This window comes from Momordica charantia, assembly GCF_013281855.1.
Source record: "Momordica charantia cultivar OHB3-1 chromosome 10 unlocalized genomic scaffold, Mcharantia_2.0 BLBB01000010.1, whole genome shotgun sequence".
Classification (NCBI taxonomy): Eukaryota; Viridiplantae; Streptophyta; class Magnoliopsida; order Cucurbitales; family Cucurbitaceae; genus Momordica; species Momordica charantia.
In genome coordinates this window covers 6,435,792-6,462,567 of record NW_028275158.1, presented here as the reverse complement: position 1 = coordinate 6,462,567, position 26,776 = coordinate 6,435,792, and the positions used below count along the sequence as shown (strand labels likewise).

The following is a 26,776-nucleotide window of genomic DNA, read 5'->3' as shown; positions in this document are numbered from 1 at the left end:
TTGGCTAATTTTGTTTATTTTTAAACTAGAAATAAAATCAATAATGAGATATTAATGAAAAGTTGAATCAAAATTATCAGAATAAAATTAAATCGTTGTAATTTAAATGAAATAATATCCTGTGGAAGGTTAAGGATGTAAATTCATTATTTTTCTCCATGAAGTATATTATAAATCAAATGATTGGGAAGAGAATTCGATTTGAAGGCGGAGGGGAGGATGGGAAATTTTGTAAATGAATTTTCAAAAAATAGTATTAAAAATATAACCAAATATTTTGTGTATGTGATTACTGATTAGACAAGGCTTAAAGTTTATGACTTTTTCTCCCCAAAAAAAAAAAAAGAAAAAAAAAAGAATCCAATATTTATGGAAAAGATTCTAGCTTTCTAAGAGGGAGGAATATTCTAATGTATTTATGGCATAGAATCTATAGTCATGGAGAACCCATTCTCTCTCTTATTTTTTCTTTTTTTCTTTTCTTTGTCCTTTCTAGATCAGGGGAGATTTTTTTTTTTTTTTTAATCTGGATCATTTTGGGCACACCTCCATTAATTTCACGAGCTAGTTGTCTGACCCTACAGCCCTAAATATTTAGAAGTTAGTAGTCATCATGAAATTTGAACTCATTCTCTCTCAATTTACCTTCGCTCTTTTGGACAATAAATCATAATTTGTTTGAGTGAAAATTCAAACTTCTGACATTTTAACCAATTGAGCTATTTTTTTTTTCTTTTGATTCAAGTCAAACAATTTTAATAAACGTGATATAAATTATTGTAATCAATTCAACTAGACAATTTGAAGACGTGTACAATTCTATCTCTTGAAATATCCCAACTTGTTTCTTTGATCGTCTTGCTAATTACAAACATTACTTACTATTCAACTTCTAATTATCATATTAAATTAATCAAACTTGGAAAGCTTACAAAATTATATAGTTGACATATATCAATAGGTCAAACATTTAGGAGTTCTCCATTTCCAATGGAAACCAAAAATACAATATATTTATTTTATTAGCTATCTGTCAACATTGAAAAATGTATTGTTTTTTTCAAAGACAGAAATTTTGAGAGAGGAGAGCATAATATCTTTATATATTATCATCTCAACAATTGGTTGTTTTATATTATAATATCAATCGATATTTTATTTTATTTTTTTTTAAATTGATTTGTATAATTTTGTCAACCGAACATCATTTTCCAAGTGTTTGGGTCCAGCAAATAGGATGATGTGGGTTCGATGTTGGTGATAAATACAACATTAACTAGTACTCCAAAAAAAAAAACATTAACTAGTGAATTAATTGACTATTTCAAAGTACAAATTAAAAAAATTAAAATTAAAGACAGCGCAAAGTAGAGAACAAAGAACAAAGAAAAGAAAAATTAAGGTCGGCAATATTAAAAAGTGATGGTTTAGAATTTAAGAATTCGATAAAAATATTTTGGTTTTAACTTTTAAGTTTACTTTGTTAATTACTTTATGCAATTATATGAATTTATCCTATGTTGGAATTTATAAATTTTAATTAAGTTTAGGTTTATAATTAACGGTTGGTTTTTGGCCAAAGCTTATGTTACAAAGCAACCTAATAGATTTAAGAAAAAAAGAAAAATAGCCAAAGCGAGCATAGTTCAGCAGTAATTGACATAACTTCCAATCAATAGGTTGTGAGTTCGTGAATACTTGAATTCATGGATGTTGGGACCATGCAATTCATATTCTCGTTTCCATTTTGTTCCAAAATATAATAAAACATTGTTCTATCATTCTTAAATTTATGGGTTGTTGAGAGCTATGCAATTTTTTTTCTTTTATATTAAAAAAAGGTCAATTTTGTCATGGTCAAAATCACTCCCCTTTCTATTTCTATTGATCATGCTTGACAAATTAAAATTTTGATTTTAGAAAAGTTTAAAATCACTTTCAATTGATTTTTAACATATCATTTGGGAGGTGATTTTAAAAAATCAATTATATTTAAATTTTTATTTTTCAAAATCACTCATTCTACTGTCACCCTGTCTATGCTTTAACAAATTTATAATTTGCAATTAGCAAACCTACGATACATAGCATAGGTTCGGTCTTTCACACAAACAAAATCCGGAATATGAGTCAAACCCAAATATTTTTTTTCTGATAAAAGAAAATTACAAGTGGTATCATTTCTTGAAAATAATAAACAATTTTCAAACACAAAAATACTACTAAACGAGCCTAGAAATGAGAGTTACCGACATAAGAAAAGTTAAAACAACGAATAATTTTTCAAGAGGGAATCAAACTCAAATGGATTGGAAGAGTGGGAGAAAATGGGGACCATACATAGCAATTTGAGATTTTTTTTAAAGAAAAATAATAAAAGTTTGGAAAAAATATCCAAATTCCCAAAAAAAATTAAAAGAAAAAAAAATAGAAAGTTGTAAGCCACAACTCAAAAAAATGGGTATTTGAAAGATTCGAGGTTTGACAGCGAAGGGGAAGTTCAGACTCCAGAGTCATGGGGGCTGCCCCCACCGCCAAACTTCCCGCGCCGCCGCGGCTGCCACCGCCGTTCCCCAGCCCCTAACAAATTGGACCTCTATTCTATAATCTCTATAAATTTTGGTCCTTTTTTGGTTAAACAATTGCATAGTGGGTGGGATGTCGTTGTCGAATCATCAACTTTTAAATTGCTAATAAATCATTGTTATGTATAATTTTGGTCCTTCAAATCTTATCTGTTTTTTCTTTAGTTCTTTTAATTTTAAGATTCATTGGATTAAAAAAGAAAAACCAGGTTGTTTTATAATCTTTTTTTTGGCCTGTATATACTTTTAAAATCATGACGTTTTCTTCTTTTTTTTTTTCCTAATGAAAACTTGATTTCATTAAGATGATTACAAATGTACAAACGGATTAAAAAAAGAGACATAACCTACTACAAAAGATGACCGTACAACGCTATCCCCATCACACATTTAAAGTTCATAAACATAACTAAAACAATTTAAAATCTAGAGACTAAAAAAGACTAAATTATACTTTAACCATCAAAATGAGGGTGAATGAATCAAAATTCTAATATATTAACAACCCTGTAAGTTTCCTTTTCTTTTTATATTAAAGAAGATAAGAGTTAAACTAACATGCTGTCTTACTAATTAAACTTAGGCAACGTCATTTCAATTGACTCTTTTTCTTTAATATTTACTCGATTTGCATTTCAAAAATTCTAACGTACCTTTCTTCTCTGTATTGACATTTGAAAATTAATTTTTTTCATCCCTTGATAAAATTCCTATGATTGACTCTGCAAATCCACCCAAAAGGTTTCGAAGCTTCCTTACGGTCGATCTAGAGAGTGCAAAGAGGGGAGATTTGGTGAAGGTTTATGCACAAGTGTGTAGTTTAAGATGTGGGTGAAATTAAAGCTTAACTTAATTTTTCTCAAACTACATAAATCCAACCTATGAGCCAAATAGTGAGGTCCGGGGTCTCTAAAACACGATGTTTAAGGTTCTAAAGAGCGTGACTCGATGAGCTGCACTCCTAAAATCACTGCCTATGACATTTTAAATAAGAACCCACCCCCATAGGAGTATAATCAAGCAGTAATGACTTCCTTGCCACTTGAATCTTACAGTCCAGAGCCAGGTAAACAGACACAGAGAGAAGACAGATGCAACAACAATATTCTCATGATTATAGAAGTACCAATAAATTGACGAAAATCTGACTCGAAGTCACTAAAAGTAATAATTTCGTATGCAAAAATCCCATAAAGATCACATAAAAGGTGGGGGAGGAATAAGCATCGACCTGGGCAAGTTGTAAATAAGCAGAGAGAAATCATGAGAAGCTGCTAGCTTGGTTCATACAATCCGCTCCAACTCTCTTGCATAACTCAGGGTTTGGTTGATGAGTTGAAGAGAAGGTATTTCCTTGCAAGGTGCGGATTCTTTCGCCATCTGGAAATATACAACACCGTTCTTTATCTCCCACTCGGGATGCTCCTGCATTGCAACAACAGATTATCATCAACGGGTGCATCATGTAAACATGGTAAGAATAAGATCTGGAATAATGGGTGCAAACTCTCTCTTATGAAAGTACTCCTAGCCTTCAAACCGGAGGTTAGTCCAAAGGAGTACATACCCCAAATCAAGGTAGAAGTGTTTGGAAATTCATTAAAAATAAAACTCTCATCTAACCTAAAAATTATTAGCGATTATGTAGATTAATTTATGATTAAATGCACCCAACAGAACTTACCTCCTTGACATATCCCAAAAGTTCTTGGTCAGAGGAAAATAACAGCATTTGGCGTGCATCACTTATAGAAAGATAATCATACGCCTTCTCACTGCAACCGGCTATTTCATCTCTGGAAGTGGCAGAAAAGACAGACTATGAATGAAACTAGGAATGAGAGGAGATAGAGAGAGAGAGAGAGAGAGGAGAAAATTTGGCAAACACTTCGCAGGAGGTGGTTTCTCATTATCATTATATTGGCTAGAGATATTTATTTAGATGAGTTACCTTACAGTCTTTGCCAGGAGGTCCATGAAATAAACAAAAGTTTCATGTGGCACAGTCTGTCGAGCACTCAACACACGGTTGTAAGCCCCTTCCATGAAAGATTGCTCCAGTTCCACGGCGTGTTTAATGCATGGGTTCTCCAAAGCAGAGGTGGAAAGAAGTTCAAGTTCAGTATGGAATTCAGCAATTCTATTCTGCACGAGAAGCCTCAAAAGGTTGAGACCCAAGATTGGATACTCCTGAGGGGATGGTGGAAGTCGGTTACTGCTCCAAAAGAACAAAATTTCATGAGAAAAAATTGTACCCAAAAGGTTAAAGGTTACATCAAGTAATCTCAGTGTGTAATTCCAGTGGAAGGTGGCTACCACTCAAATCATATACTTCAATTTTAAACCTCAAGATAACTCAGACGTTTTTCTAATTAGTTAGAATTTATTTGTTACTCTGTAGCAGTTCATTGTCAGTCAACCGTCTCATCAGAACAGTTCAGTTAAATTAAATTAACTCATTTTCATGAAAGAAGGAATATAATACACTGAAGTAAACTAGAGAGTAGTCACCACTAAAAGAAATATAATCGTCAATAATATCAATATGTAGCTTTTGTCTTCGAGGAAATTCCACTTCAAATGAAAAAAGAATCAAATTGTTTAATGGAACTCCAGTTAAATCTATAATTTTGTCCTCTTTATCTTACTACAGCAATGACAGGCTCTTTTCTTTTGCAAAAGAGTATAAATAGTCTAACTCTTGGAATTTAACATAACTTTCCAAGAATGTTACGAAGAAAAACAAACCCAAACCCAAGGCACTAACTAAGAAAAGGTCAAATTACACATTTTTATATTTTTCACCCCATCTGAAATAAACAAGCAATGTGTCATGATAATAACGCATCTTAATCATTTCAGACAGGAAATCAAATTTCACTTTCATTTAGAAAGAGCAACCTACCGAGCATCAGTATAGTAAGGCTTCAACTGGAAGAAATCTCTTTCAAATGCATCTTGATCCTCAACCTTCACACTAAGCAACACAGCATGCTCATAAATATCCCCTGAAGATCCCAAGTAAAGACAGAAATTGTGTAAGATTTAAATTTAGAAAATGACTATACGAAAAAGGAAAAAAAAAACGAAGTTCCACACAGATAACAAACTCTTTTGGACAGAAAGTTCTGCAACAGAATATTCAGTGATCCAGAAAGTAAATTCCTTATTCATGTCCAAGTGATGTAGTTTCTGAGTTTAACCAACTCCTATTAGATAGTTAATCAATCTATGACATCAGTCATCTAAGGTGGGAAAAAAGTTACAAAACCCCAATATAATCTTATCGCTGTAGATAATAGATAAGAAAGAATGAGACTTAATTTCATCTAAGGTGGGAAAATAGTTACAAAACCCCAATATAATCTTATCATTGTAGACAATAGATAAAAAAGAATTAAACTTAACTTCATCTAATATTTTAAGCTCATAGTTCGAGTGGTAGTTCAACAGTCACTAATCATGAAAGTTAATAATAATTACCAAGTTCCACACGAATATAAATTTCTATCTGTTAATATGAAGGTACATGGATTGTATTATAATTTTCTCCACAATTGAGTATTTCAAGATCCAAGCCACAGAAAATTCAAAGTTAGTTGTATGTGTACGAAGTTCAATCCTAGCACATTGAGCCAGTTGAAGAATCGAAAACATATAGTAATTAGCGGATAAAAGACGTAGGCCAGAGCAAAATAGCTACAAAACTAAGCCAGAGACTATGGCGTGAAATTCTTACTGGCTACTGTCAATTCATGGACAGCAATGGGCGTATCTTCAAACAACGGAGGAAGACTTTTGAATCCAGTCAACAAAACCTACAAAGAGAAAACGAAGGAAGAAAGCACGCTGAAAAACCAACGACGGAGTAGAAACTGGGAGAAACATTAGGGTTCTGAAATCAAATCGATACCTTCAGCTGAGAGAGGAGATCGTTACAAGAATCATAATCATGCCTGACAAGAGCAGCTTTGAAGCGCTCGAAGAGCTGCGAGACCTCAGTTAGCTTGGGATCCATGGCGATCTTCGTCTCCTTCAACTTCTTCCTCTGAATCTCTGCTGAAATTGGTACGGGAATGGAAATTGGTCACTATTTGTTGCTGCCTTTGCTTGCTCTTCAAGAAGGAATTCCACTTTTCTCTAGGGCTCGAAACTGGGCCCCGTCTCCGACCCGATATCCATACCCGGCCCAACAAGTTGTACTGTAAATGTAATTACCGAACTCGTCTCACGAGGAAAGAAACTTTCTTTTTAGTTACATCTTTTTCTTTTCTTAGTACGAGAAACGCGGGATAACAGAAAATTTTTAAATGTTGATATCGATGTCAAATGTGGATGGAAATATCGATAAAATATCAATGTCGATGGATATTTCTATAAAAGTTAGAAAAATAAGAAAATCGGAAAAATATATTTAAATTAACAAATACACATTTTCCTATTTCTAAACTAGTTAAAAATAATTAATACTAATATTATGTATATATTATTGACATTTTGTTGATATTTTTTATATTTTGTCGATTTTCTTATACTATTTGCCTTTCATGTTGATTTCGAACTCATGAAAATATGGATATGTCGATGGAAATATCGACGTGTCGACGGATATTTAGAACTATCAATAAGAGATTGAATCTCTAGTTCTAACTTCAATAAAAAGAATAAAGATGCCTGAACTATTGGACTGAACTAACATTGACACATTATATCAATTTAATCTTTTTACTTCCAAAATTTTAAAATTTTATACTATGTTTATAGATTTTAATTCATACTTTTTTGTTAAGTCTTATATTAAATTATCAATTATTTTTTCAATTTAAATGCAATATGAAGCAACTATTATAAGCAGTCCAATGATATTTTTTTTCTCGCTTGAAGTTAGGAGTTTTATTTAGATTTGAAAAATTGATTCAATATGTAATTTAGTTGAAGAATGACCTATTTAGTCAATCTCCCAAGCATGTCTTCCATTATATTGCGTACAAATACTTACATGGTATCAAAATCAATTATAAATATTAATATTAACATGCAAAATAATCTAACATGGAAGCAACTTATTAACAAAAATTTAGATATATTGGTTAGTATTTACCTGCGTGGTGTCGTGGCCATGCTTGTCTAGGGCCTGTTGCATGTGGCCGCATGCCCATAACAACCTCTTCCCACATACTTTTATGTCATGTATTTAGTTTTACTTGTTGTTTTGTTTTCCTGTTACTTTGGGTGGCGAGTGACTCCTCGCCACTTTGCATGTTCACGCCTGCCAAAGGCAAAATGCTTTATAATCTACCTTAGGGGTACACCTAGTCATCCTCCCTACATTACGTTGTATTATTGTCTTGCCGCTAATCTATTCTCTTGCATTCAAGCTTACAACAACTTTCTAAAATGCTTTCAAACGTTTTCCAGAACCTTTTTCTCTAATTCCGTTTTCTTTTTTCTCTAACTTCGTTTTCCAAAACCGTTTTCTCGAGAACGGGGGTGGAGGTTGCGACATATAGTCTTTGTGCCACCGGCTATTCGTTTCCGCATTGGCTGACTTGCTAGAGGGTGAAAGCAAGTGCCGCACAATCGCTTCGTGAGTCCCGTTAAAGTGCGATTGTGACACGTTGCACCTGTTTTTCAACATTTTAAATTGTACTTAAATAAATGTGATTTATATAATATTTTTATTGAAATTTTATAGAATCAGAAGTAAAAAAATAAAAACAATAAAATGAGCAATCTGAGAGGGTATCAATATATTGTAAATTTCAAAAATTAATGTCAGCTTTTTTTTTAATAATTCAAATTCATATATGTGTCCAAAATTTAAATAGTCGAGAGAGAAAATCACTAAAATTGGAATTAAATATTAAATATGGGCAAAGATAGAATTACAAGTTTCTTCTGCCAAGTCACCCTATTAAATTAAAAATCAAAAGACAGTTTTTCTAGGATAAATGTACACAATATCACATTTTAAAAAATATATAAATAATTATATATGACTAGTTAAATACAATTTATTAAAACTATCACAATTGTGAATGAATTTATTGGAGATGAAGTCATTTGAAAAATTTTAAAATATATATGAAATGTATTGTATAATTAAGTTTATTAACTAATATTTTTATCTTAAAAAATGATATTTTGATTGAAAATAAAATAAAATAGGAACAATGTTAAAGTAAAGGACAAAATAGAAATATAACATTCCACTAATTTAAAGTGATTTTTAAGATTTGATGTTTATTTAATTTAAGCAAACAAAAATAATAAATAATAAACAAATACATGATCAATTAAAAATAAAAATAATAAAATAGGGTGAGAAAATTTTCTCCCATCACTGTACAGTCTGTATTCCGCAGTCCGCATGTTTTTTATTGTTTAAAATAATCATTTTTTTTCTTGAATTTAATGTTTAAAATAATCTCTAATGACAAGGTTTAAGTACTCAATCTAATACCGTTAAAAAAAAGTAATCAATCTAATAAGTAAACATAATCTTCAATTATTGTATTAATACTTACTTTTAAAATAAAGTATTTTATAGTTTGTACTTAAAAAAAAAAGGTATATTACAGTTTGTTAAATTTGTCTTTTTCAATTAAAAAAAACTTCAATTAAATTTACATGTGATTAAAATTTCTCCTGTAATTAGAAATTCAAATAGTAAAAAAAAGTTAATTTCATTTAATTAGATACACAAATTTACAGATAAACAATTAAAATTTACTGTATTTATTAGAATAAATGAAATTAAAACAAACATGTAATTAAAAATTTCAAATAATAAAATATTTATTAGATAGTTAAAATTAGAATTAAATGTTAAATAATGAGTAAAAGAGAAAATTACAGATTTTTTTTAACATTTTAAACAAAATTTTTTAAAAATATTTGAAAATAATAATAAAATATATTTTATTTACATTGTCACGATGAGTAATAACTTTGTTAGAAGACTATAAAATTTATCTAATTTTAGAGACAAAATAATTGAAAATTTTAAAAGAATGAAATGTAAAATTTCATCTATTAAAATAATACCTTTTAGGAATTTTTTTGGTAGTAGTCGTGCAGCCGTCGGCTCGTTGGTAAGGCAAGAGCTTCAAGTCCTGCTAGGGCGACTCATTCTATTCTCTCTAAGGTCAGGTAAGTGAAGCGTCTAGCTTAGGGGCGCGTCGAATCGGGTCTTGGTGATTCGTTTTCACTACATGGATTATACAATTGGTCGAGCAGCATACTGAGCTCATCTCGAGTTACTATATCCTCGGAGCTGACCCTTTGAGCAAGACTTTATGTTACGTCTAACCAGGTGTATCGCTCACGAGTAAGGGAATCCAAATACGACTCCAGAATGATAGAAGCCTTTAAGCGCAAAGTATCCGCGGAATCCATCGGATGCGCCTGTGGCCGGTCGACTTCAGCCAAAAAGTTCGGGAATCCGGAATCCCTTCCTATTATTTTAGAGGCTCTAGAGAACATTTACCCATAATCCATTGAAGTAGCACCAGCGGTAAAGGTACAGGTTCCTTCGGCGGCAGGAAAGGAAGTTGACTGGATTGAAGCAAAGACGTTCTCCGAATGAATTGGGAGCTAGGGCAGTCTGCGCGTGACACATACCAATCCTACACTCCTTTCCCGCACCCTATTAATAACTTTGTGTCCTATCAAGCTTCCTGACTTTCTAACTTTCGTTTCAGATTTAAAATTTTTGGTAGAGAGAATGAAATACATAAAGATCAGAAAGAATGCTAACTAGTAGACTTTCTGACATGGTATCAAAAACCTTTAATATAATTAATATACTAAAGTCTATAATACCAAATTAGGGCTTAGAATCCAATAATGAGAACTAATATAGTAATGTCTTGTATGCTATTTGATGTGCAAATTATCTTTCACATTTATCCGATGTGGGATAGTGCCAACTAAGGGTGTTAAAAGCAGCGACCCTAAATTTCTCTCTCATTCTATGAGTATTATGTTATCCAAGAACGAGTGTTTAATTAAAATATAATAATAATAAAGAAAAAAGACTTTAAATTAACAAATAAGCAATTTCACATTTCTAAATAAATTTAAAAGGACTAATATTAATATTATGTCTATATTAATGATATTTTTGTCGTTTTTTTTTGTAATACTACGTAAATGTCAATTTACCATTTTATGTTGATGTCGAATTTATAGATACATAAAAATTTCAATGAAAATGTTGACGTATCAACAGATATTTAATATCCTATTCATCCCAATACAAAGACAGCAACCAAACTATAGATAAACAATATCTTCCACACAAATGAAATTTCTGAATTTTATACATGAGAAGAAGGAAAATGTTAAATTACAATTATAGTCCTTAAATTGTTATGTTCTAGGCCTTAAAATATTTAATACATTCTTGAACTTTCAATTCTAAATCTAATACATCTCTAAGACTCTAAAAATCTAATGGATCTTCAATGACAAATTACACTTAAAATGTCTAATAGATCGATAATCTATCAAATATAAAATAAAAAATTTAAATACCTATTAGATACTTTTGTAGAACATGTTAGACATAAAAATTCATTTAATAAATAATAATAACAACAATAATAAAGTTTTTTCCACTAAAAAAAGGTTAAAAGGCAAGTTTTATCGATTTGGTTCATTTTAATCATTGTATTTTAAATTTAATTCATTTTACTTCTTTTGCTTTTAAAATATTCATTTTAATTCTTTTTACAAATATTTTAGTACAAATCTTACATATAAACAGAAACTCTTGAAAATAATCATATATCAAGAAATATACGGAGTGTAGTATAAAAAACAACTATTTTCGAATGTAGAACATTTTGAAATTACAATGGAGCAAAATAATACTTTAACAAGAAAAAGAGCGACCAGCAATTAACTATCTAAATCATTTGTGAATAATGAAAAGCAGCAAAAGAAGAGAGAAGCAAACAGAGGAGGAGGGCCAAGAAGGTGATTTTGGGCGGCATTTTCCCTGCGTCGCTCCTAAACGCCATGGCCTCATAAACCGGCCAGCAATTCGCCACCGCAAATCCAGCCACCAACATCTCCCCCACCAGAACTTCTCCCCACGCGCCGCCGCCGCCTCTCAAAATCCCGATCAATCCGGCGGCGAATCCCGCCAAGTTGACGGTGGCCGCCGTGGCTATCGGCACGAGCATCGGCGAGGAGGTTCCGAACTCGAACATCTCCTGCTCGTATCTCTTGCTCTGGTCTGGATCGACTACTTTGCTGGTGACGTTGAAACCCAGCGCAGAAATGCCGAGGGACTTCAACGCGAACTCCATAGATGCGAACAAGTAGCTGGACAGCGCTCTTATGCTCCATATTCTCTGGTCGTTCCACCACTTCCCGAATGTGCTTCCTTCTTGCAGGAATTCCAGAAGGTCTTGCCCGTAGGCTCCCAGGAACAGGAACGCGTACAATGCAAACCAGGGATCCGAAGCCTGCAAATGATTGATGAGCACATCAAGTGTTCGACGAAATGCCCAACACAAAGTTTCCACGCTAGGTAAGATCTTGGTTAAATCTTTTATAAATTTGAGTTTAGCTTCTAAGATTATGGTCTAGTTGCCTTTAGTTAAGTCTCTTGAAACACTTTTCTTATCCTAGATAAAATAAAAGGCTCGACCTAACTTTATATTATAGGGTTATTTATCTAATTGTTAATGGATTTTGAAATGGAATTCTAGGAATACTAACATGTTATCTAAGTTCAAAATATGAGTACCTCATCTAGAAAATGAGATCGGACCCAAGATTGGTAAGTTAAAAAGAGACACTATCTCAAGGCAGGATCTCTTACTTTACTCAGGTTCTTGCTATGAGAAAGAAAATCTTTATATATATATATATTTTTTTTTTTTCTCTTTTACTTGTCAAACATTTAAGGGTGGTAAATAAAAGATGGGTATTGACAAATAAACACCGTATATTTCTCTTTTTTTTTTCTCTTTTACTTCATTTGATAACCATGTATTTTTACAACTTTCATCTCTACATTTATTTACCACGGAATCAACTTTTTTAAAATTTTTAAAATATATATATATATATATATAGTTTTAAAATTTTTATTTTTATTTTTTAAATTTAATTAAGAGGTGAAATATGTTTTTAAGAAACGTGGTCATGAAATTAGTGTAATTTTACCTTTGGGAAGATGGAGACGCCGTTGATGAGAGCCAACTGTGGGAGGAAGGCGTAAACGGTGACCGGAAAGGACAGGAAGGCCCAGAACGCGTTATGGCAGTAAGAGAGGCCCATTAGAAAGCCCATGGACCTGACTCCGAATGTAATTGGGCTGTACTTTGAGAAAGTGACTTCGAGAAGCCCAATGGCCCATCTTTTGACTTGGTTCACCGCGTCCAGGAGGCAGATCGGCGCGTCGCCGTAGAAAGCCGGCTTGTTTGGATTGCAGAATACGCTCTTCCACCCCTCGGATTTCAAAACATATGCTGTGAAATAGTCCTCCACTAGAGACCCATATCTAAAACCCAACTGCAAAATCATAATACATTCCAATTTTTAGACAAGAAAATAACGTTTAATTATTTGAATTTTCAACGAATGACAATCACATACCTTGGAACCCCATTTGGTGTTATTCTCGTAGTCACAACCCGCAACCAAATGTGCCAAATCCAAGACTTCTCGAGATCGAATGGGCCTTTCCACGACATTGTTTGGGTTGAGTTCGGGGAGTTCAGGTAACTCGAGTGACGATGGGCCTCCGTGGAATGCCCGTCGGACGAAAAAACAGCCCGTGCCAAGATAACCTGGCCCGAACAGCCCATCCATTCCAATTGGATTGAATATAAACAACCGCAAATACTCGCTACCATAGATGTCGTTTTTGCTAATTCCATGAAAGCATTGAGGGAATTGAACATAACCGATATTGCTGGCAAGTTGTGGGTCCAAGAAGTAACATAAGACTCGATTCAATGTTTGTGGGTCATTGGAATATGTGTCGCAATCCAAAGTGAGAAAAATTGGTGCATTGGTCATTACAGCTGATACTCGAAGCTATTGCATTGAAAAATGATAAATAAGATTAGAGAGACCGAGAAAAAATAGTTCTCACATACATCTAACCGCTATAAAAATGAGAAGAGGTTTAGACTTTACCAGAGCATTAAGAGCACCCGCCTTGAAATGGTGGCGAGAGGTTACGCTCTTTTCTCTGGAAACATAGATGAGATTTGGAAGCGGCTCTCCGACAATGTCCTTGTTTTTACTACTGTCCAATAAAACCTGCCTCCACAAATTTTTCATCAAATAATCCTATTTTATATTTTATTTTTATCATATGATTTTTTAAATAATTTTATTTTTTTGGGAATGAAAAACAATAATTTTTAATTCTATCCTTAAATCTTTTAAAATTCTTTCCACTCAAAAATTTCTCTGACTAAAACAAGAACATCTAAATTGGAGTGAGTTGGTACCTGAATGATAGTAGGATGTTGTTGACGAGTAAATGATTTGGTCCATTTATCAAAAGCCATACTCTCTTCTTCTCCATTGACGAACTCATCTCCAACCTTTCCTTTCTCCAAAACATTTTCTACTCTCATTTTCATTTTCTCGTACATTACCTGAAATTAAAATCAACAAATTTTAAATATTTTAAGTTTTCTTAATACAACAGACGTGAAGACAGAAGATTGAACTTCCGACCTCTAAAAGATGAGCAATACACTTTAGTGGTTGAGTTAAATGCTCATTTTTAGCCTAATCCTAAATATAAATATTTTAAGTTCATTTAATAACTATTTATATTATTCTGTGTAACAACTTTTAAAAAACAGGTATTGGGAAACTATTCATTTTGTCAGCTCTTGACATTTGGTAAAATTATGAAAGTATTTTTAAGTTTTGAAATAAAAAGGAAAGTTAGTAAGTCAGGTACATTCTAAGTTGATGGTTACTAAATCTTCGTATTTATATTTTAGTCCCAAAATTTTAATAAAATAATCATTTTAGTTTCTTGAGCATATTTTAGCCTACATTTGAAAACTCACATGACCTACATTTGAGCAATAAAAATTTTAAAAGTTTAGGCATAAAAATAAAACTTACTTTTTACTAACATAGAAAACTAAATTATAATTTTTTAAACCTGCAAAACAAATAAAGAAAACTTAATCTCACAAGTTTTAGAAAAATACCCTCCCTTTTAAATCATTAAATACATTAATTATCTTACTAAAGATGGTTAAGATTAAGCATGTTTTTTCTATTTTCATTAGTAACTTCATCTTCTTTAAAAATGGTAAATAAGTTTTTGAAGATTACTATTTAAAAGTTTTTAAAATTTGAATTAAAAATTTGAAAATATTAAAAAACTTTCTGTAAAAATAATATTTAAAGACGAAATTGTGGGTCAATTTATTTCAATCTCCTCGAATGAATAAGTAGTGGGTGTCTCTATCATATCAATTTGTTGTTTTTTTATGGAAAAAAAAAATGGTCCTTTCCTCCAACATGAACAATGCTTCGTCTGCCACTCCAATTACTTTTCCCAAGTTCATAATTTTGTCGATTTCTACAGGCTGAATAAATTAATTAATAAATAAAATTGATAATGATAAAGAGTGATTGTTGGAGATTTGTGTAGCTGTATATTTATGCAATCAATTTGTATTTATTGATATAATCATTCCCTTTTGTAACAGATTACATTCTATTTACTCCAGACTATATCAATGGGGTTTCCTTATAGGTCATAGTCAACCCATTGCTATATGTGTAACCTTTTGTTAATTCAATAAACAATTCAAGTTTTCTTTGCAAATTAGGTTACATTTTAGATAATTTAATTTCAATTTTCAAAATAATAATACCTTTATTTTCTCAGTCTCCGAGTTCCAATCCCGATCCGAAGCAAAGAAGGCTTCAGGATTCCTCTCTACGACGTCGTTTTTCCTGCAAAACGGCAACCACTCTCCGGCGAACCTGGCCGCCTCCACGAAAGCGAACAGCGTCACGGCGGAGCCGCCGTCGTCGGACACGTAGACGGAGAGCTTCCCGGCGGGGTAGTCGTAGGCCATGACCGACAACGCCGTGTTGACGACGCTCATCGGCGGCTCCTTGTACGGATCCGCCGTGCAGATGAACACATCCACCGCCGGGAGATCGGAATCCGTAATCTGGAGGAACCGGTTGAGATTTCCGGGAAACTCCCGGCGGCGGAGCGGGTTCATCCGGTTGGCTTGAGTGGTGGCCCACAAGAAGGCCAAAACGACGTCGGAGATGAAGAGAGAGAGAGAGACTAAAAAGGCAGCCGTAGAGGCGGGTTTGAGAAGTGAAGCTAAGTGGTAATAAAACAGAGCCAAAATGCCGCCGCCGTAAACCGCCGCGAAGAGTCGGTTGAAGGCGGTGGCGCGTCGAGAGATGTGCTGAGAGTTTAGTAGTGGCAAAGCTCTGGCGGCGGCGCGTGCTCTGTCTTCGTCCATGATTTTGCTTCTCCTGCGCTTCGCTCAGCCTGCAGATTCAGATGATAAAGTACAGTTGTGAGGTCCCCAACTTTATAGGGAATTTATTGACAAAATTCTCCATTTTTCTTAAATTCTTAAGTACATTAGTGAGGTCCCAACTCATAATTAATTGAAAAATGTTTTACTCGGAACTAATTTTATCGTCACCACTACTTTGCAACGAAGAAATAAAAATGCTAAAACAGACCTAAAATAAATTGTCAATTTTTTAAGGGGGCGAGGATAAGATTCGATCATCAAACAATTTCACTAGTTTTGTTATTTTATATAATTATCAACAATTTGTCGCTTTGGCCGAGTGGTTAAGGCGTGTGCCTGCTAAGTACATGGGGTTTCCCCGCGAGAGTTCAAATCTCTCAGGCGACGATGATTATTTTAGGAGGTTTTAAGGCTTTGAAGTTAAAGGGGTTAAGTATTTTCCTAATTATAATTAATAATCTTTTAAAATTCTCAAATTTACTTCTAATGTATCAACAATTCTGGGTAGTCAAACAAATTTTATTACCACAAAATTGATCGATTTTTAACCTATTGTTTTATTAACATATTTCAACATGTGGATAGAAATGTATAAAAAGATATATTTTTTCTCTTTTATAAAAATTTAAAAAGCTATCAAACTTTTAATAGTGGCCAGTAAACACTAAATATTGTTGATCATTAAATTTTGGTACGTGAATCTAAACTATACATTTCAAGTTAATAAAGCAATAATTTTAATGAGACACTCAATTTTTCTTAAATGACTTAATTGAGAAATTTCACTACATTAAAAATAAAATTAAGAATTTTAATATGAGAATTACTGAGTATAATTTTATACATGTGGCGTACTTTTAATTTTTCTTTATTGTCTAACTTTATTGGTTCCCCGCTAAAATCACTTTTTTATTTCTTATCAAAATCATATTGGACAAAATAATTATTTGTTAGGGTAACAAAATTGGACAAAATTTCCATAGTATAGTAGTATAATTATAGTCATTCATATGAATATTATTGTCTACTAACATTAAAAAGTTATTTACGAGAGAAAACTTAGAATAGGTATTAGGAAGGTACTAAGTAAATACGTCACCAAAACATCTAGGTAGGCTTAATTGGATATTTAATTTTATATATAAAAAATGAATAAATTTATAATTTAATTTTAAATTTTAAAAAAATTTTGCAATTAAATAGAACATAATATCTTGATATTGCTATTAAATATTATTTAATAATAATAATAACAACAATATAAAATAGTCGCAGTCTTATCTCCAAGAAAATGTAAGAGAGTCAATAGAGACATTTTCTATAAAATTGTAAATATAAGCAGAAGAAATTTAAAACCTTGATGTATGCTACTTTTCTACCAGTTTTGCCCTTCATGATTAATTTATCATTATTTAACATTTGCAATGAATTTTCATATTTATTGGATTGTTTGATGTATTATTGGGATAAATTTAAAATGGAGTTTGGAATTTCCTTCTCTCTTTTTTACCACTTTTGTCACTATTCTACCATTTATTATAAGACTTTTAACCCAATTTTGTAGTCATTTTTTTTACTAAGGTCACTTTCATCAGACCTATTTTTTCTAATGTAGTATAATGTATGTGTCTATATATATTTTTCTTTTTTTTTTTTACTTAAATAAACAATATACTATAAATGCCATCTTCTACTATAAATGCCATCTTTTATATGTATATTTATTTTATTATTTTTTCAATGATAAAATTTTAGTATATTTTTCATATACAATTTTATCATTCTATCCATAAAATTATCATTGATAGGTTTATTATACATGTGAATCTGAGCCTAACTTAATAGATAAGGTATATATTACCTCTCATAAATTGAAAGGTTCGATCTCCCATCTCATGTGTTTGTTTATGTAAATAAAAAAAATAAAAATTGCATCCTATATTGTTCATTTCAATGCCCGGTTAAGTACATAAAATATATATTGTTTTAAAAAAAATACATAATATATATTATTTTGGATGGGGCTTGTATACGTGATAATGAGGTTTGTTTAAATTTTAATTAATTTTAAGTCAGCAAATTTTTGTATATGGTAACTTTTAGTATTTCATATAATTTATTTTTGTTAAGCTTTTGCTCAATTATGGACGGTAGGTTTTATTGTTTTTTTTTATGTTGGATTCTGACCTCTTGACTCGACGAGCAAGTCTATAAAAGAGCGATATATGTGAGGAAAGACATGCACAAAAGAGAGTAGATACTCCAATGTTCTAGTAGTAGTGTGATCTCTCTTGAAAAATGAACTAATCAGAATTTCATACCTGCATATAAATTGGGTTAGGTGCATAGTATAGGTCCCACCTATCAGTCCCTTTCAACCATTATGTGATTCTAATGCAGTATACAGGATTTAGTTGGCCAGCAGTTACAGGTAGCTAGTGATGTGTTATTTAGCTCGATACGGATAAGAAGATGGCCAAACTATAAATTAATATCGAGGTATTTCGTGGCTGAACTATAAATTAATGCTAACGTATTTCTATTCGAAAAATGAGTCTGAGACATCGTACCTCAACCTAGGATCAAGTGTTCTTATTGGTCAACCAAGTCATGTTTGTTTTCCATCGCGTACCAATTATTATTTAAAAATATCTTGTTGATGTAACCATTATTATAGAAATTAATAACTACTTTTTTTCATCTCCATATTTATTGTGTTAAAATAATAATAGTTATTTTTAGATCAGCCTTAAAATGTAATTCAGCTTATTAAAATATTACCGAACTCTTCTCAAAGATGAAAGATTCAAGTTTTTAAAGTCGCTATTAAAACTCAAAAAGAAAATAATAATAATAATAATAATAAGTTACTTTTGTTGTTTTGTGGCAACTATTGGTGGCTATATTTTGATCGATAGTGACCCTTTATTTCTTTTTTTTAGTGTAATGGTGACCTTTGTAACTTGTATGAAAGAGACTTTTTTTGAATGGTAATAATTATGTCTCCGAATCCTGAAAAATACTGATGTGTGGATTTTGAATTAAATTAATTAGTTAAGATATATATTATCGATCAAAATAAATATAGAAAGTTTGAATCTACGACCCACATGTTATTGAACTAAAAAAAATTAAAATAGAGTTCTTTTAAGGATATCTACCCCAAATAAAGGATAATAAATTCCGTAATTTAATTGATGATGGAAAACAGGACTTTTTCTTTTTGAGAGAAAAAATGATTAAAAATAATAAATAATTTAGAAATTAATTTTCTCTTTGTTTTAACTTCAAAATGTAGGTTTTAAAAATGTATTTAGTCATTTTTAATTATACAATAAAAGGAAAAAGAGTTATATGGGGTATTTATTTTTGTGGGACATCCTAAAAACCTGTCCCTATTTCTTGAAATTGAAAAATGAAATGAGGTATGTGGATTGAAATTTTACAAAAAGTCGAAAATAAGATTTTGTCAAACATCATTATTAATTAATAAGTAGGTGACAACTATGAAAATAATTTCTTTCATGGAAGATATATACAAAAAGAATTAGTGATGTCAAATCGAACATAGTTCAACGATAATTGATATATATTTCCGAGTTATAATATTTATTTCTGACTCAAAGAAAAAATTTCTAATGGACTTGGTGTATAAATTTTTGATATGACAAAATTTTTTAGAAAAATAATAATGACAATGTTGATATGACAATAATTTCTTTAGATATGACATATGAAGATATGGTATTATTTTCTTGAAAAGTTGTAATCCAACTACATCGTTAAATCGAACATAGCTCACGTGGTTAAGAAAGAGATATTCAATTATAAAAGATTTTTCCACACGTTTCTGTTGCCTTTTATTTATTAGTTATTTACAAAATTCTAAGCTAGTTCTTCGATTCCAATCTACTCTAACGAGTGTTGTTCAATTTGGGTGTCATATTAATTTGAGGAGCAACGACATACATATGATTTAGAACTAGATTCGTGTCGAATTATTTCTAAGACAGTAGTTTTTACACAACACAACAATCATTTTCATCTAAATCTTCCTTATTAATATTCTGACCAGTAAAAAGGAGGAAGAAGTGAAGAAGTAGGATTCTGACGGGTAAAAAGGAGGGAGTGAAGAAGTAAGAGTTCGAGAAAGTAGGATTGAACTATTTTATATCTTCGCTTTCTAGTTGATTGTTTTTTCCTTCATTTGGTGTTATATTTCTCTCTTTTTGAGTTTTTTTTTATTTTAGTTTTTTGCTTCAAATTTCCTTTTTGGTGGAAGACTTTTTTTTTTTTTCATTTTTTCCTCTCCTGAAAAGAAAGCTTTCAGAATTGGATGGTTCACCTGAAAATCGTCGGGCATTGTTTTTATTTTCCTTTTATTTTTCTTTTTAAATGTTTTTATTTTTCATTTTTAGCACATCTTTATTATTTTTTTCTGTTTTTCTTTTTCTTTAGCACATCTATTTTTTAAAATATATTTTTATTGTAATGGGATTGAATCTCGGTCCTATTCTAATTTTTAAATATTGTTTTTAATGTTTTTTATTAAAAAAATAAATAAATTTTCTAATTAATTATTTTTTAATAAATTAAAAATTCATAATACTAAACTTATATATGTTATAATTTTTATCCCTCCATTCAATAAAAAAAATTCACAAAAATTCACTAATTTAATAAAAATGACGTTTATGTTTCATTAATACACAAATCTAATATTATATATATATATATATATATTTTTACTTCTCGACAAATCTACTATTAAATAATCCTACAAAAACTACAAAATTTAAGTTAAAAAAACTAACTCTAATGTTGTTTTTTTCTAAATCATATCAAAATTGTTTTTTACCTTTGACGCACGAGAATAATTTTTCAACAAATTTTTAAATGAAAATTGAAGGGTAAAATTTATAATATAAGATGCAAATCGATACACATTACCAAGTTCAAGTTTAAAATTGATATTTTTCTATGTTTACATACATTTGTGCCCTCGACATAAAATCTTATATGTGCCATTACGCGCATCGTATGTGATAAACTAATTTGTTTTTATCAATAATTTGTATATATACCTTAGTCTTAGAATTTTTTTTTTATTATTACTTTGACGTCTACTCTATTTTTGTAATTTTTTTAAAAAGTTACATTGTTTGTAAAATTTAAGAAGAAGAAAGATTGAAAGGGCAGGCTGATTAAAACATTGATGGATGGAAAAAGGCAGCAAAAAAGGAGCAGAGAAGGAAAGCGAGTAAGAGGGACAAGAAGGTAATTTTGGGTGGCAATTTCCCAGCGTCGGCCCTAAAGGCCATGGCCTCATAAATGGGCCAGCAATTGGCCACCGCAAATCCAGCCACCAACATCTCCCCCACCAGAACTTGTCCCCACGCGCCGCCGCCGCCTTTCCAAATCCCAATGAATCCGGCGGCGAAGGCAGCCAAGTTGAGGGCGGCCGCCGTGGCCAATGGGAGGAACATCGGCGACGGCAGTCCGAATTCGAACAACCCCTTCTCGTATCTCTTGCTCTGCTCCGAGTCCATTAGTTTGCTGGTGACGTCGAAACCCATCGCCGAAATCCCCACAGAATTCGCCAAGAACTCCATGAATCCAAACCAGTAGCTTGACAGCGCTCTTATGTTCCACATTCTCTGGTCGTTCCACCACCGCCGGAATGTTCCTCCGACGACCATAAATTCCACAAGATCTTGCCCGTACCCTCCCACCACCAGGAACGCGTATAATACAAACCATCGACTCCAAACCTAACAATACAAATTTACACCCCAAAAACACATTAATTACAACCACAAACGCATAAGAATTAATACTTAAAAAGTTTATGAAAAATACCTTAAAATTAAGTTAATTAAATACTTGACAAATAAAAAAGTTATAAAAAATAATGAATTGTGAAACATGCAACAATATTAGGGAGAAAGTTTTTCCTTAATTTTAAGGGGCCAATTTTTTTCTTGTTTGAACACGTTCCATCTCACTTTACTCTCGTCCGATGAGCCACCCATGATAGTTCACAACATCATTAGTATTCTCATCTAATTTCTTTAAATTATAATTTTAACATTATACTTAACTTATTAACTTTTTTGAAATGTGCCAACCAGAGCATAAATATAGTTCAATAGGTCAAGACTTGTGTATTTAATTTGAGGTTGAAAGTTCGAATCTCCATTTTAATATGGTGTAAAAATAAAAATGAGATGTTTTGAAAGTATAATGAATAAAATTTGAAAGCATACGAACCAAAATGAAAGTTTTAAAAATAACTAAATTGAATCAAAGTAAGAGAAATATAGGGAGCAAAATAATATTTAAATATAAATTCAAAACTTTGATTTTGAAACTCCAAATTTTACCTTGGGGAAGATGGAGATGCCGTTGATTAGAGCCAAGGGGGGGAGGAAGGCATAAACGGTGACCGGAATGGACCAACTGGGCCAGAATGCATTATTGGCGTAAGAAAGGCCCATTAGAAGGCCCATGGACCTGACTCCGAATGTGATCGGGTTGTACTTGGAGAAAATGATTTCGAGCAGCCCAATGGCCCATCTTTTGGCTTGATTCAGCGTGTCCAGGAGGCTAATTAGGGCTTGGCCATAGAATGCCGCTCTGTTTGGATTGCAGAATACACTATTCCATCCCTCGGATTGCAAGCGATACCCTGTGAAATGGTCCTCCACTAGAGACCCATATCTAAACCCCAACTGCACAATTCAAATTTAAGAAACTATATTTATTTGTTCTTGTATGAGTGATGCCAAAATAAGAATTTTGTTAAATTAAAAATATATAATCGAACGCGATTCATAATATGTGTAGTTATAGAAATCATACCTCATAACCCCACTTGGTCTCGTTCTCGTAACCACAACCTGCAACCAAATGGGCCAAATCCAGAACTTCTTCGGACTGAATTTTCTTTTCCACCACAAGATTTGGGCTGAGTTCGGGGAGTTCAGGTGACTTGGGTGATGATGGGCCTCCAAAGAAAGCCCGCCGAACAAAAAAACACCCTGTGCCGACGTAGCATGGGCCTAATAGCCCGTCCATACCAATTGGATAGTTTATAAACAATCGCTTCAACTCGCAACCATAGATGTCATTTTTGTTAACTCCGTGAAAGCGTTGAGGGAACTGAACATAGCCCAAATTGCTCATAAGTTTCGAGTCCAAGAAGTAACACAAGGCCCGACTTGGTGTTTGTGGGTCATTGGAATACATGTCACAATCCAAAGTCACAATAATTGGCGCGTTGCTCATTATAGCTGATACGCGAAGCTATTGCATGAAAAAAACCATAGACATAAATTAATTAGGGGAGAGCTAAAAATGTTATATATTAAGAGTAAGTAAGAAAGGAATTTATAGTTTACCAAAGCATTGAGGGCACCGGCCTTGAAATGGTGGTGAGAAGTTACACTCTTTTCCCTTGAAACGTATATGAGATTTGGCAATGACTCTCCAATCATGTCTTTGTTTTTACCGCTCTCCAACAAAACCTGCCCTCCACATGAAATTCTATTCTAATTATGTCAAAAAGATAAAAACATAATAAATACTACCTCCTTCTTCATAATCTGTTACCCTCATTCCATTCTATTTTTACATATTTAAAAGATATGAATAGCAAAGTCTTAGATTAAAACAAAAGATTTTAATACAAGTAAAATAGTACCTGAATCACAGCAGGATGTTGTTTACGAGTAAAGGATTTGGTCCATTTATTGAAAGCCGTACGCTCTTCTTCTCCATTGACGAACTCATCTCCAACCTTACCTTTCTCCAACACATTTCCTACTCTCATTTTCATTTTCTCATACATTATCTGAAATCCCAAACATAACACCTTTAAAACACTCACTCCAATCTTGTTTTCCTACGTAGAATCAAAATCAATCAAAATGGAAATATTATTCTTTTGAAATTGTTTACTAGAAATTTTTAGAATCCAAATAAAAAATCCTTTGATGTTGTTTAAACTGTCTTTGACTAGGGAATAATATATATATATATATATATATATATATATATATATATATATATATATATATAACAAATACTAGTGTATCAAAAATCTTTTAATTTGTATTATTATGGACAGTAAATATTTTTTTTATTCAAACACTTTATAATTTAATATTAATAAATAATTAAAATAAATTACACTGATTAAAATAATTCTTATTAGAAACAACTATCATTTAATATGAAATATTATTAAATTTTATTATTCTAATATTTCATAATAATAAATTCTATTTAAAAAATTACTGATATTAATTAATAATAACAAAGTAACATGTAATATTTTACAATAAAATCATATAAAAGTTGTATAAATTTTTATTAGGAAAAAACTATTAGTAGTATAAAAAAAAAGAAAGTTATGATTTTGTTATTAGATAACATAAAAACGATAGAAGTTGCAATTTCATTATTAGAAAGATCCGGAATCTATGGAATAGGAAATAAGAATAAAATTGTTCGAGAAAGATGAGATTATACATTTTTAGTGAAAGCGATTGGAAAGTTTAAATAAGCCTCACGGATAAAATCTCATTCTCGAGTAAAAAGCCATCCAAGGGATTAAAAGTATTGATTTTCATGCCCTGAAAGTAAATCGGATCGTAGATAAAATTTGTATTTTATTTTTATTAAAGTTTAAAAAGTCATTCCTCCATTTAAAATTAATTTTAACTGAATGGAAAATCTTGACATGGAAGTTCTGATTTCTGAGTAAAATTTTTTGACTGTCGTGAAGGGAATTATTCTGTCCAGATGCAACTACGAGGGAATTTATTTTATTTATTTATTTATTTTTTTGTCTGCTACTCAAAACCACCAATTTAATGTCTATCAGGACTTGTCGGTTGCTACAGTCGGTTTAAATTTCATTTTTTGTGTATTTTATTTTGGTTCTTAAATTTTTAAAGTATAATATTGTTCTAAAATATTAAAAATATTAAGGTCGTCGTTCGGTAATTATTTCTTTAATTTTCCAAATTTAACCAAAATTTTGAAAATATTTTGAAAAACTATATAATAAGAGTGAAAATGATGTTTTTACACCTAATTTAAAAAGAAAATTTAAATGCTTATCAAATAGAGTATTTTAGTACTTAATTTTGAAGGTTTATTTTAGAACCTAAATTATTGAGAAAATAATTATTTTAATGTTCCTTTGGTCTCCTAAAATCGAATGGTTCTATTTCATTTTAAAGTACTTAATTTTGAAGGTTTATTTTAGAACCTAAATTATTGAGAAAATAATTATTTTAATGTTCCTTTGGTCTCCTAAAATCGAATGGTTCTATTTCATTTTAACTAGCTGATGTGACTCTAATAAATACACATAATTAACACATTAAGATGTGTATATTCCGAATCACATAATCTACATAATCTATATACTTGGCAAACCCTTATCATATAATAAAACTCAAACAATAAATCTAGTGTTTTACATTAATTTTTCATTTTTCTTAAATCGAGATGCCAACTTAATTATTTGAAAGCCAAAATTTAAATGCTTAATATTATAATCTTTTATAAGCCAAATTGTAATAATTTTCTAGTTTTCATATTACATTAGAGGATTGGTTGATTAAATTTGTTTTTTTTTCTTAAAATAAATTTCCAACTATTTTGTTAAAAAGATAAAAACTAAAATCAATTTAAAATAATACCTTCATCTTCTCCGACTCAGAGTTCCAATACTGGTTCGACGCAAAGAAGGCATCAGGATTCCTCTCTACGACGTCGTTTTTCCTGCAAAACGGCAGCCACTCGCCGGCGAACCTCGCCGCTTCCATCAGAGCGAAGAGCGTCACGGCGGAGCCGCCGTCGTCGGAGACGTAGACGGAGATCTTCCCGGCGGGGTAGTCGTAGGCCATGACCGACAGCGCCGTGTTGACGACGCTCATCGGCGGCTCCTTGTACGGATCCGCCGTGCAAATGAACACATCCATCGCCGGAAAATCCGAATCTTTCACCAACGCTTTCAGGTTTTCGGGAAACTCCCGGCGGCGGAGAGAATTTATCCGATAGGACTGAGTGGTGACCCACATGAAGGCCAAAACGACGTCGGAGAAGAACAGAGAAATAGAGACGAAGAAGGAACCCAAAGACGCGGGTTTTAGAAGTGAAGCTAAGTGGTAATAAAACAGACCCAAAATTCCGCCGCCGTAAACCGCCGCGAAGAGGCGGTTGAAGGCGGTGGCGCGTCGAGATTGGTGCTCGGTATGAAGAGGCAAGGGCCTGGCGGCGGCGGTGCGCGCTCTGTATTCCTCCATGATTTTTTTTCCCTTTCTTTACGGCAGAGGTATGGAGATGATGTGAAGTTTGAAGTCCCAACTTTATAGGAAATTATTACATATAAAAAAATAATAATAAATGATAAATTCACCATTTTATAAATTTAATATAAAATTTAAAAAATCCTCATAAATATATTTTTTTTGTTCTACCGTTATGTTTAACCTTTGATTTGAATTTATTGTATTTGAAAATAAATATTTATTTTTCGTTGTTTCTATAAATACATATTCAACTAAATTTACTTATTAATTTTAGAAAAAAGAAAGGTAAAAATCTCGTTCAAAACACACCACTTTCAAAAAAAAAAAATCCAACTTTTAGTGTTAAACATATTCC

At 31.8% G+C, this 26,776-nt stretch overlaps 3 protein-coding genes and 1 non-coding gene across 7 annotated transcripts; 1 reads left to right on the top strand and 3 right to left on the bottom strand.

Moving 5' to 3' along the window:
• Positions 1–3,677: 3,677 nt before the first annotated feature.
• Positions 3,678–6,701, bottom strand: LOC111008489 (26S proteasome non-ATPase regulatory subunit 8 homolog A). The gene is made up of 6 exons (XM_022281220.2): positions 6,499–6,701; positions 6,325–6,403; positions 5,491–5,593; positions 4,537–4,800; positions 4,270–4,381; positions 3,678–4,010 (listed from the first exon to the last, which is right to left on the bottom strand). Exons 1-6 carry the CDS (start codon positions 6,601–6,603, stop codon positions 3,870–3,872), a joined length of 804 nt encoding a protein of 267 aa, XP_022136912.1. The 5' UTR covers positions 6,604–6,701; the 3' UTR covers positions 3,678–3,869.
• A 4,649-nt stretch (positions 6,702–11,350) lies between these two features.
• Positions 11,351–16,225, bottom strand: LOC111008124 (cellulose synthase-like protein G3). The gene is made up of 6 exons (XM_022280713.2): positions 15,464–16,225; positions 14,066–14,215; positions 13,746–13,871; positions 13,200–13,643; positions 12,768–13,115; positions 11,351–12,061 (listed from the first exon to the last, which is right to left on the bottom strand). Exons 1-6 carry the CDS (start codon positions 16,073–16,075, stop codon positions 11,498–11,500), a joined length of 2,244 nt encoding a protein of 747 aa, XP_022136405.2. The 5' UTR covers positions 16,076–16,225; the 3' UTR covers positions 11,351–11,497.
• A 176-nt stretch (positions 16,226–16,401) lies between these two features.
• TRNAS-GCU (transfer RNA serine (anticodon GCU)) lies at positions 16,402–16,483 on the top strand. The gene has a single exon. It is a non-coding gene; the product is annotated as a tRNA-Ser (tRNA).
• A 4,798-nt stretch (positions 16,484–21,281) lies between these two features.
• LOC111008102 (cellulose synthase-like protein G3) lies at positions 21,282–26,462 on the bottom strand. 4 transcript variants are annotated; one of them, XM_088118781.1, is made up of 6 exons: positions 25,810–26,462; positions 23,799–23,999; positions 23,497–23,646; positions 22,958–23,401; positions 22,480–22,827; positions 21,282–21,867 (listed from the first exon to the last, which is right to left on the bottom strand). In XM_088118781.1, exons 1-6 carry the CDS (start codon positions 26,413–26,415, stop codon positions 21,301–21,303), a joined length of 2,316 nt encoding a protein of 771 aa, XP_087974907.1. In that variant the 5' UTR covers positions 26,416–26,462; the 3' UTR covers positions 21,282–21,300. The 4 variants fall into 4 exon arrangements, with proteins under 4 accessions (XP_087974907.1, XP_022136378.1, XP_087974908.1 ...); XM_022280686.2 differs by having other exon boundaries at positions 23,497–23,622; positions 25,810–26,461; XM_088118782.1 differs by having other exon boundaries at positions 23,799–23,948; positions 25,810–26,461.
• Between the last annotated feature and the right edge of the window lie 314 nt (positions 26,463–26,776).